This window comes from Bombus vancouverensis, chromosome 8, assembly GCF_051014615.1.
Source record: "Bombus vancouverensis nearcticus chromosome 8, iyBomVanc1_principal, whole genome shotgun sequence".
Classification (NCBI taxonomy): domain Eukaryota; kingdom Metazoa; phylum Arthropoda; class Insecta; order Hymenoptera; family Apidae; genus Bombus; species Bombus vancouverensis.
This window is the reverse complement of record NC_134918.1, coordinates 10,488,615-10,501,405: the sequence shown is the minus strand read 5'-3', so window position 1 is coordinate 10,501,405 and position 12,791 is coordinate 10,488,615. Positions and strand designations below refer to the sequence as shown.

The 12,791-nt window shown below is 36.1% G+C and overlaps 1 protein-coding gene across 28 annotated transcripts in view; it reads left to right on the top strand.

The window, feature by feature from the left end:
• CaMKII (Calcium/calmodulin-dependent protein kinase II) overlaps window positions 1-12,791 on the top strand; it is a 160,423-nt gene that overhangs the window by 134,013 nt on the left and 13,619 nt on the right. For 7 of the 28 annotated variants that reach the window (XM_033344611.2, XM_033344596.2, XM_033344624.2 and 4 more), the window contains 3 exons: window positions 11,220-11,295; window positions 11,742-11,836; window positions 12,471-12,588. In XM_033344611.2, coding sequence (XP_033200502.1) covers window positions 11,220-11,295; window positions 11,742-11,836; window positions 12,471-12,588 — 289 coding nt within the window. The other 21 variants (XM_033344589.2, XM_033344591.2, XM_033344598.2 and 18 more) reach the window with 7 other exon arrangements.

Sequence of the window (12,791 nt, the reverse complement as noted above, 5' to 3'; positions counted from 1 at the left end):
ATTGTTAATTGTAAAACATCGTAAATTCCAAATAAACTGAGATATACGATCGTATAATAGGATAGATGTCAAAAAATATGTATATTATTTTTATCAATTATATAAAATATCAATTGTGATTAGTCTACTGAAATTTAGAGAATTCAGATACATTTGTCACTCACGAAATTGAATTTCTATTATTAAGAAATGAAATTTTAGTTACAATCGTCAAAGCTATAAACTGTAAAAAACAGTAAAGTCGTAAAATCTTGGCTAGAGAAGAGTAGAAGGTTAATGTCTCCGCAGTTTGTAATATCCGTGCCCTCCTCAACGTTTTACGTGCGCCATAGTGATAAGGATAATTACTCTTGTCTTTTATGGCGTTTCCGGAACAAAAGGTCGCGGGCATTAGCCCTTGCGTTTCTACCGTTCTTTCGGCTCTCGGTGGAGAAAAGTTTTTGTCACTTCCGCCTACGCCAGTGTCGATTGCTTTAAATTTCATCGTTCGAAGAATAAAAACAAGGATAAGGAATTATTCATCTATAATTTACTTATAGATCGAAAGGTCCACCTATTTTGGTACTCACAAACTTTACATTTCCAACCTTTAAAATTCTATTTTTAAGAAAATTGAATTTATCCACTGTATAAAATATTAGTAAACATTAAGGGATATTTGCTGTTTAAACGCTATACTCTTTCGATTGTCGAAGAAAGGAAACAAAGGATCCATAAGTCAGGGATGAATTTCTACGAAGCCTGTCCTGTCCAATCGAAACTCGTTTCAAAAAGAAAATCACGACAATGTTCGAATGAACGAAGGAACCTAATCTCGATTAAAAATGTCAGAGTTGAACGAAGAAAAAGTAAGAAGATGGAAGACAAGAAACTATATAGGCACATAGAAAGCGAAGTAAATAAATGCTGAATGAAGTGCGACGAAACGAAGAAAGAATCGTAGAAAAATAATAGAAAACGTTTGTGCTCCCCCTTTTTCTTTTCTTCTTTCTACTTTTTATGTATTATGCATTCGAAATGACGTACAAAAGGAATGTGAACGGGACGAGAATAATCGAACCCTCGTCGCGATATTACGAAGCATCGTTTTTGCTTCTTTTTTATCGGTGCATAAAAGTTTCTTTACGATCGGTCCCAGCAGAGACCTGCGAAATTGCAGACTCCCTTTGCGGCTATTATCGGAAATGCGCCTTCGTGGCGCAGGATACGAGGCAAGGATACTGAAATTCAGCCAACGAGCCCTACCCGACGAATCGGTAAGATTTTCTGTCGCGGTCGAACCGTTTCTGCCTGAATCGAAAGCTCCTCGATGTTTTTGGCAATGCATGGAGGAGCAAAGTTTTGTAAAAATATTTCAATACCTTGATACAAGGTAATTTTGTTAGTAGTGGTTCTTTCATAATGCTTAAAGGACCAAATTTTGCAACTTCGAATGAAACTATTCTAAATAAAGGTTTTAATAATAATTTCAAAGTAAACGCAATTGTTTTGGAGGATTCGTAAGATTATTCGTTTAACATTAGAATTACGAAACATTTTTCATTCTTATAATTGCTAACAACATGCATTATATCAAAATAACTTTTATTGTAAATTGATCTATTTATTTTCCTTAAACTATCTTAAACACAATCATCTGTAGATAGTATATTTAATACAATATATTACAAATCGTTAGTTCCAATGTTAAGCGAATGAAAGTTTTCCTCATTTTTTCTTTTTATATTGATCTCTGATATCTGGTTAGAACTAACTTCTCTCTAATTATCCTCCTTTAAATAACGACGAAAATAACCAAAAATAACGACGATATCGATTTTTACAATTCTCAAATGTAAATGGCCCCTCAAGCATTAAACCACTATACTGAGAAATTGAACAACGTTAAGCTCGTGTATCGTTCAAACAACAAAAGACAATTTACCAAAGCAGAAACAAGACAGAAGACCGACTCGCTAGGCAGAAATCGGTGAGTCCCTCTTAGAGTCGAAGCATGACTTGGACTTTTCTTTTCTCCCCTACAATTTTTTATCTCTTTTGGCCACGTACTTGGTCGAAGTCAAATTACCGAATATTCTCACGCTTCGCGTGCCTTAGATTTATTCACAAACCATTTTTGATGCTTGCGCTCCCCCCGCCACTTTTTGCCGTCTTAACATTTTCGTCCGCCATTTTTCACTATAGATGCGAACGTTACACAGCACCAATTCTCGATTCTCGATATTACGCACACATACACACGAATCTTCCCTTTTCTATCGAAATGGATCAAATCATTGCTCAACGAGGTCCAACGAAAAATTCGCCTGATCATTCAGCATCGCTTTTTTCATTGGAATCTCGTCGACGCTTCACCTAGTACTGTCTGATCTAGATGAAACGATCGAAACGATCGCAGAGTGTCTGACACTTTGTACTCGTTTGTTCGATCTATGCGAAGCTCGTTCACGCGAGCCACCTCGTAAACGCCTGCATTTTGCCAATTTCGCTTCCGATTACGAATTTTCTTTCATTCTTGTTATCTCCCCTATTCTCTTTTATCTCTTTTCTCCACCCGTTTCTTTTTTCTTTCTCTCTCGTTCTCCTCTTTTTTTGGTATTCTCTCAACGACAGCTCGTTGCACTCTCGTAGAAGTTTAATTTGCAAATGTTGATTTAAATAGAAATATCTGTTCGAAGCTTCTCCTGAATTTTATCCTCACATTCACCATCTCGTATTTATATTTACCTTGCCCAACCATTTAGATATTTAGAATTCATTTATATTTTTATATATTTATTTGCCTATACATTGTAATACATTACAAAAGACTTAAATCTTCCATGATAATTATATTCGACACCTTTCTACGTTTGCGTATACCGATAAACCTAGCCCAATGGTACATTACCATTTTCCTGCGAACCCTAATTTCCTTAATATCGTTGATGATAATTATATTCAATTTCTTTTCACGTTCGCGAATATCTACGTATCTAATCCAATAATTCGTTACTATTTCTGCAAATGAAACCTCGGTGTATCCCACGAAGAATAACTACCTCTGATAATAAAGCTGCCCGACTTTAAAGCAAATCCAATCGAATTCTATTATGAATCTTCTATTATTGATTCGTTCCATTCAAATTCATTATCCTAAAATCTATCGCTACTATCAACCTCGATACATACTGCTATAACGGTTAAATAAAACCATTGGAACGTACCATTTTTTATCCTCATTATTAAAAATTACCCTTAAAACGATTGTCTTAATTTGAATTTAATTTGGATAAAGTTATTTGCATTTGAATACATACGAGAGTGCAACGATCGAATCATAACGATACGAAAAAAAGCGACCAAAAGCGACCGAGAGGAAGCTGTTCGGAGGCTGACAGTAGCTCGTCTTTTGGTTGGTTGGTTGCATGACTAGCTGGCAGCGCAGGAAGTGCTAGCAGCAGTGGTAGCAGCAGCAACAGCCAGAACAGCCAGACTGGCGCTTCACCATCCTCGCCAGCAGCCGTCTACATCGGCAACAACCACGTGGCGACGCCCATGGTATCGTCGCGACGCTACGACTCATCGAACAACGGTCTGTATACATTTCACACCTCTAACTGTGGCTATCTTCTCTGGTTACCTTCAATTTTTCTCCCCTTTACACCAATGCTGCTTTCACTCTTCCATTCCACTGTCGCAATTTATTTATTACAACAGTATTTATTACAACAATTATAAAACAGTGCTATTCGTAGATGAAATTTTTCATGTGACTTATCGCGGGAAGAATCTTCTTTTTAATTTTCCTATGTACAAAAGTTTTAGCAAAAATCTTTTAATTTTCTGTTCTTTTTCTTTCTTAAATTTTCTTATTCGGATGAGAAAGTCTTATTTCTATTATTTTTCCTACCTTCGAGAAACGTATTTGAATCCGTTAAGTGGAAAAGACGAGTTGACTCGTCGCTCGAGTTTGCCAATATTTTGAATATAATAACGTCATTTAGAAATTCTCCATTTTACAATACAGCACTGATTTGTTATACATCTTTCTTCTAAGCTTTCTTTCATTCATCCTCTTTATTTTCAGTTTTATCAACTTTTGGATCTTTTTGATTAGTGGCGATCATTTCTATTTAATGCATCGTTAATCAAATATTTAACTAAATAAGGTCGTTCTAATTTCGTTAGAAATTAGGCGAGAAACGGAACTGTAAGTGACGATTCGGTAATTTCTTTCGCGGAGCTAATGAATTTCCAGGATTTCGAATGAAAATTGGATGTTTTGAGTTCTCCGCGATCGAGTTCCATGGAATTGCAGAGAATGTGTCACGTTGAATGAAATGGTCGCCGATAATGCATTTCATTGTACGGAAACGCGCTTGCTGCCGCATTGTGCGGCTTGATTGATTCCCGTAATAGCCAAAAGTGCATTTATCGCGGCGAAGCCTGTAAATCAGGCTGCCATTTCGCAAATGGAAGACACTTTCACGTTACATTGGCAAATAGCAGGCTAAAAACGTATCTCGCAACGTTCTCACAACATTCTCCAAACTCGATGTCTCGATAATTCTTCGAATAGTTGACGTCAATGTTAATTAAAATTCGACGACAACGTGTTTTACAATTGACTTCCAATAGAATCAGCATAGTCTCGAATATTCAAAGTGATTAAAACTCGCGTCACAGTTCCTTCAAGTCGCATCCAAAATGTCTAAACCCGAGATCGGTCCGAAATTATCTTGATGTTGTTAAAACTGGTTTTAAAATGACTCAAAATTGGTCGGAAGAAATTCAAGCTCGTAAACCCGAAGTAATACGAACTGAAATTGATTAAAAATAAACTAAAGTTGCATAGACTGAGTCTACTAGATGAAGAATCGATCAGAAGTAACTAAAAGTCGCACTATCTCAAAGTAGTTTAATTAAGAGTAATTCAAACTTTCGGTAGCTGCAAGTGACACAACTCAAAATTGTCTGGAATAACTTCAATTGACGTTTAAGTAGCTCAAACTTACCTAAAGATGATTCAAATTATTTCAGATTCTGTTTTTAAAGGCATAGCGTTGATAGATGCTTCGCATCTTTGCGCCAAAAAGATCTTCGATATTGTCAAGTTACAAATTAATTCCCTAAATTGCCCCGACTCTACGATTTTGCTCAAAAACGATGCATTAATCTTTCATCTCTTCGGCTTAGCTCCATACAACATACTCAGCCAACCAACCCGAGCCATATACCGCTTTGGCCAGAGGGGAAACGGCCTTTTAGCCCTTTTTCACCCTTTTTATTTTTGCATGAAACGGTGTTCGTTGACCCGTCTTCTCCCCATGTGTGTGTTTCTCTGCATGTTCCGGTTACTCGCATCGCTGGCATGCCGCCTTGAATTCCAAATGCATACGACTCCAAAACGAATCTGGAATGAAACCATAAAAATCAAAAAAAAAAAAAAAAACAAAAAATGGAACCAAAACATATCAGAACTGGAGATTCGACGCGTGGGCGGTTCTGGATATATGCCACTCGGTCAAGCCGAGTGGTGCGACCCAGAAGATGGTAAGAAGAACACCAACGCCGGTAAGGTCGCTGAGAAGTCGAAAAATAAGATGGACGAGGAAGCCTGCTCGAAGCTTAAGCGGTGTTGCTTGTTGTCGTGAAGTTTTTCGAGTCTCGCGACGCTGCACGATCAAATGATAAAACTTTTATCACCACCGAGAAGATTTTTCTTCGATTCTTTCACTTTGTCCAATTTTTTTTTCGCTTCTTCGAGATTCTTCTACCTTTTCAAAAGTAATTAAGATCCGTTCAAGCTCGAATAATCGTGTAGTCGGTAGGAAAAATTTGTGTATTTTCATTCATCGCGAGAAGACGAATGTTTATGCAAATTTATGTCTTTGTGCATAATAAAGAAATGGAATCGTCATAATGTCGTAACGAATACTACGTTTTCAATATTTTACGTATTTTTGCCTAGCGCATGTGTTCTGTGCGTTTTCGCTTTGGAATCTCTTAAAGTAAATACATAATTTACCGCAATTTAATTATAACAAATAGAAAGACAATTTTTCGGATTGTCTTGTAAAGAAGACAACAGTAAAATCGAAGACTAGTTTTAACATATCAAAGTATTAAGTATGCAACGTTGTGTATACTCGACATCGAGTGTGAAATGGTTAAAGAAGAATCGAAGATGGTTTTTTTAATTTGAATATAGACACCGACTTAGAGAAAAATTTGTTGAATATAACTATTGAAAACTGTTAGTGAAAGATCAATTTTGTAGAAGTTTCTGAGAATCGTACGGTGTCGCGAACAGGCTCTCCGCATGTCTCTTGTTTTGCTTTTTCAAAATCGTTCCTTTTTTGGATATTCCCAGTTTATGGATGCCATAATTTTTTTTCTTAGTAGACCTCGTTGAATTGATCCGTGACACGATAAAATTATCCTTAATTTCCTCCACAGATCTTTAATAGAATTATACGTAATAATCCTTAGACTGTTGTCAATGATTGACAAATTATTAATAATATTAATTATTAACATCAATAATAATATAATTATCAATAATTCTAAAGCTCATTTACGAGAACTGAAGTCAAAATTTCAATTTTCATCGTGTCACGGGGTTTCTGTCGCGAGTAGTCACAGTTTTATTTTGGACGGCATCCCGCAAGTAGTAAGTATCGATTTTGATCGGACAAGGAGCACATCGACAGGCACGCAACGTCGTGGAGGGACGTCTCGCAGCGTTTGACCTTCGTACTACTAGAATCTTCGTGAAAAATGAATAATCCCGATATTCTAAGATATTTCCTCCTCCCTTTTCTTACATCGAACAAACACACGCTCTGACAATCGTCGTTGTACGAGACGGAGCATGCGAACCGAACAGAATTCTCGCGAATCGAAATTGTCTTTGTGCGTCCCTCATTACTCGCCCTGTATTATATATCGTCGTAGAATTTAATGCGCAAGCAGGCGCCCGTAAAATATCATTTCCCCATACAAGAAATGTTAAAACGCTTTACAAATATATTTTGTTAGTACTAAAATTCACACTGAAGGTTAAATAGATATTAGATGATTTAAAAGAAGGTTAAACATTATTTATTGAAATAATTCTTTGAATTGTTCACAGTAATTATTTGCTGTATCCTACTTGTAGACAAATTGTAGGCACGTTAGAGATTTGTAGATTTTTAATTTTGACAACTAAATGATATTAAACACGCGAGGAAATATTTTCATTTCTTTTCGATGCTCAATTTGCCTGAAAAATACCTTCGACAATAATGAAGAGTTTTATAAACTTTGATATTAGGTGTAATTATCATCGATCGATTTAGGAAACATCCTTTGTCAAATCCAAGTCCACTGAAAAATAAGTAAAAATTCGTTTAAATTATTTCGTAAATGAAGCACCTTGTACCCTTTCGCAGTAAATTTAATTCTATTAACTTAAATATCATAATTTCGATTAATGCAGAAAATATTCTTCGTCAAATTCGAATGCATTAAAGGGTCGTCATCGATCAAATGTTATTGACAAGGAAAAAGTACTATTAAGGGTTAGGCAATAAATCATGAAATATACCAAAAGATCGACATAGAAATGATATTTTACCCGCGTAGAAACATTAATTAGGCTGTCGCCCACGCTATAAATCCACGTGTAATCCATGTGTAGGCGCAAACTGTGAACGTACCAATAAACTTGTGAAACCCGATACGTTGTGTTGTATGAGAAACGAAACGAATTATCGGACAGGCTTCGTAGTTAATTACATTACTTTAAGCTAGTCTGCTGGTAGAAGAATGTTTTTTTTTAATGGGCAGCAGTCTCTCGCCTAACAAATTACTTTCCTTTTTTTGTTAAAAAGATACAAATAAAAAACGAATGTCGTGCGTAGGAGGTGCAAGTTATAAATGGTTCGAAGCTTCTACTTTTTTATTGGACGCTTCTCGTAACATACATATAGTATGCATATGGGGACAATATGCTTTTATCGTCGTATTGACGATGCTGTAAAAGCTACGTATCTCGTTCTGCGTATCTATCTTCGTTTCCATTGTGTCGTTGTTTCTGTATCGATTACTTTTTATTTTTCTTTCTTTTTCTTACGCTCCGAAGGTGAAAGAAACCTGATATATTATATCTCGCGTGCACATCTGCATTACGTGCACGCGTATAAGGTGATTCATTGACAATAATTGGAATTTTAAAAAGGGACGAATCGTGTGAAACGTATGTCTGATCATTGACAATCTAATACTACTTCGAAATCGATTTCTTACTTTCTTTTGTTATATTTTCTCAATCGAATTTAAATTCCTTATTATGTGTTCTACATTTAATACGCGTTAATTATTATGAAGTAACTTTTTCATAAATTTTGAAGTACATGAATATTTGCCAAAATTTGTATTTCAATGGAAAAACTTAATATCCTTGTTCTACGGCAATTTTATTTTATAATATCCTACAATAATATTATAAAATAATATTGCATTTTATAATACTATCGTATTACTACTCTAATAGTACAATACGTCACTTTCTATAATGATATTATAGAAAATTATAGAAAAAAAATTCTTATATTAAATATTCTACGACATTCTGTAAAATTTTCTTCCAAAGCTAGTCATTCAAATAATGTCGATTAATAATTAAATCGATGAATCACCTACGGTGCATCGTAAGATACTAACAATGGCTTACAACGACCGTTTGCGATATCATCGTTTCGATCACTAGAATCGAGCGCACCGATTCCTCAGCCAAGCTGATCGCGCTTGCTCGAGCGTAACGAAGATCGCGCGTCTCAAATGCGTTCGAGAATTCCTTCAAAATCAACGCGTTGCGTCACGTCGTCTTAACGTGGCACAGTGTCAGGAAAAGAAGCTTACCAAAAGCAAAACTGAAAATCTGTCGCGAAAACGATAATCTCGAAATACCAGCGAGAACGAAGAATCTCAAAGGCACGTTGCAATGAATGACAAGAGGGAAGAAGTTGCAGCAAGAAGAGCAAATGCTTTCAAGGACGAGATGGGACCTGAGGAGACGGTTAATCCTCTTGCGCGGGGATTAAGCTCCGCGACGTTTTTCTTTTTCTCTCAACATCATTCTCTCAACATCATTTAAAAAATACGAAATCATAAAAAAGTAAGAAACAAAAGCAGGAAAAATATCAGTAGTGTTCGAATCGACAATTCTTTGCAATTATTCTTTTTCTGAAAAAAGGAAAAAGAAAAAACTGAGAAAAAAGAACGAGAGATACCCCAAACGGATAACATGATCGACAAAACCGGAAGTAATCGCCCCGCGGACCTTAATCTTCCGCGAAATCACGCTTGAAACACGCAGGAAGAATTTTGCTGCGATAAACGAGCCGTATAATTGTTAAAAGTAAAGAAAAAAAGAAAGCAAATAAGAAAAGCACACATGTTTAAGAAAAAAGAAGGGTATCTATATATAAATATGTGTATGTATATATTATATATATATTGCTTGTAGAAATAAGAATCGTGTGTCCTATCAAGACCTGCAGCCAGCTCTCGACGAACTCCCAGTGTTCAGGTAACGGAAGAACCTATCTCACTCACATCTCTCAAATCTCTCTCTCTCTCTCTCTCTCTCTCTTTCTATATCTATATTCTACATATATCGATTATGTCTATTGTCTATATCTCTATTTCATTCTCTCCATCATCGAACAGATCAGCGATATCGTCTATACGAGAGGAGAGAAACGCTTTCCTTTTCGGGACGCCATTGAGTACTATACGTTTTTTTTGTTTTTTCTTTTTTCATACATTACGAATTTTTCGTAACGTGTATTATACATATCTGTTGTCTCGCTTGCTCTGATGCGCAGTAGAGTAGTTACGGCACTGTGGTTACGCTCACGGTGGTGGTCGCCGGGCTAAATAAAATTCTTTTGCTTTTTTTCATCGTATTATACGAAATTACGAATTAGAAGAATGATCAAAGTTATCATGATCAATTAATTGTACAACTAACCATATTGATGCTTTTATTTATGAATTTTTTGCAACGCCACTAGGAATTCAAGTTGAATATATCTTTTTCATAAAGTTTGAAACTCGCGCGGAAATTCTTCGCGCTCTCCATTCGATCATTTAAATCTTCCATATCGTGGGTGAAAGGGAAACGAAGATTATTACCACGTGATAATTATATTCGAACGATTGATTGTGGATGATGAAAAGAAAAAAAGGAACAGTTATCGAGGAGTTACTCTTCAAGGAACCAAGAAGCTTCTAGCGGTTATGAACAACGAGAGAACAACGGCAGTATCATTTTTTTCCTCGACGAGCTCGTCGAACAATCGATATTTTTTTCTTTCTCGTCGCCGGTGCGACGAATTTTCGCAGGTCCTCGAAATTCTCGTCGTTGCCGCGTCGAACATATCGAACGACCCTAACGACGCGACCATGGAATCTAGGAGAACGAGTTGACTCAAACGACGTGTGCAACGACGAGACACGCTCGATCGCCTCCATTTGACTAGATTGCACCGGTTTGCATCGTTTTTTCCTTCTTATTGTCCTTCTTGTCTTTTTGTTTTTTTTTTTTTTATTGGATAAGTATTCGTCCTTTGGTCACTATGAAGGTATAACTCTTTTGGAAATCGGTGCTTATCAAATGGAAAAAGGGAGCTCACTTTGGAGAATAAAAATTCGATTCTCAAATGATCGTCTCAAATAATCTTCACTTATCTAAACTTTTTTGCTAACTGGTCTGAATTATACTTTTATTGTGAATAATAATATTAAGCGACATTCTATAGAAGATATTTTGAAGATGTCTGGAAGGAATTTGTCTTTATAAGATCATTTGAGGATCGTTGTCATTGGAGTCTGATAGAATCACGATAGAATATTTTTGATTAGTTGAAAAGAGTCGTTGAGATAGAGATTGTTGGATGTGAATACGTGAAGGTAATGTGACGTTTTGATTTTTGAGACGACTCCAATGGGTGATATATCGTTGTATATTATATATACCTATATATTACGTATTAAGAAAGTACGTGATAAGAAAGTCTTTGGCGTAGGACGTAGAAGTTGATAAAGATTCGTGCATGTGACTGTTGTGCCGTACGATGTGTCGGTATGAGCCCTGATCGTTTTATTTTATTTTGTTTTTCGTTGAGATCGATCGGGCGCGCCGATCGCGCCGTCCCTACAGATCGATAATCTGTTGACGATTCCAGCACGCCGTCAGGAGATCATCAAGATGACCGAGCAGCTGATCGAGAGCATCAATATCGGAGATTTCGAGGCGTACACGTAAGTGACACGATGATGGATAAATTTCGGGGAAATATGAAATTAGCAAGAGAAGTCGTTGGAAAAATTGATTACGGTATCAAATTGTGACGAAAAAAATTTATCAAAGTGTGAAAATGTCAGTAAAGAAATTTCATTATGGCGTCAAAATGACATTGAAGAGATTCTTTATGATACAAAGTTTAAAAATGAAACGAATCATTGTATTAACAAAATTTTAGAGAACAAATTTGTCAGAGTAATGAAAGAATAATGAAAACTGCGTTTTCATATAAAAGGTGACATCATATAAATTTTTCTAATTAATTTAATTATAAAAATTGTATTTTAATATAGTTGATACTGTTTTATCGATAATTATCGATTGATCAATATTCTGCTTTCACTGCATCCCAATGAAGTTAGAATGAAGGATATTCGGATTCTAATATTTCCTACGCTTGCAGGAAAATCTGTGATCCACATCTGACTGCGTTCGAGCCAGAGGCTTTAGGTAATTTAGTCGAGGGAATGGATTTCCACAAATTTTACTTTGATAATGGTAATTATGACTCATTTGCATCACTGTTAATCGTACCGCGCTGACAAAGCACCGCACCGTTGTGTCTACGTTGTACCTCCGTTTCGTTTCTTCCACTTCATTGCTGTATGTCGTGTCATGTCTTTGCTTTCTTACCCCCGTACGAACGTGGCGTAATCGCGGTGTAATCGCGTTTCTTATCCAGGCGTTAAAATCTCCGATCGATCGGTGCATTGGTCGTCGAATTTCACGTCGATGCAGCTTCTTATTGCACTTTCCATTAATTTTATGAATCTTTATGTTTAGCATAAACACTGAACGCACAAAATTTCTTTCAGTCGATAGCGTTTTTACCAAAATATTAGTTACAGAAGTGTTTTAATATCGTTTTTTAGAATATTCATATTGTTCGTTCAATGCTAGAATAATTTCAAAATGTACATCTCTCTCTATGATTTTTGAAAAATCTTATGTGTTGTCAATTATGAACGATAAAATGCTCGTAGATACGAATGGAAATTAATAAGACACTTCTTTTGCTTGGTTTACTTTTTTATCCTTTTTTATCGTTGAAATTATCAATGACAGCTTCAGTGGTATATAAACGAACGTGTATATTCACGAATAACGAGCGTTTTGCTTTTTAAACACATAGCAGTTCTGGCGAAGCACTGCAAAGCCGTGAACACGACGATCCTGAACCCCCACGTGCACCTGCTGGGCGAGGACGCCGCGTGCATCGCGTACGTCAGACTGACACAGTACATGGACAAGTGAGTTATAGTTGTCTTCAAACATACCATCTTCCTGTACGCCGAATTTATTTTTGAAATTTACGTGCGGTCAAAAACTCGTCAAAATGATCAATTCTTAATTTCTCATGGAAATTCTATAGATCTATTCTATATATAGATATTCTTGAAGATGTAAACGGTTTTGTATGAAACGTGTTTTACTCCGTGCATTATATATTTTG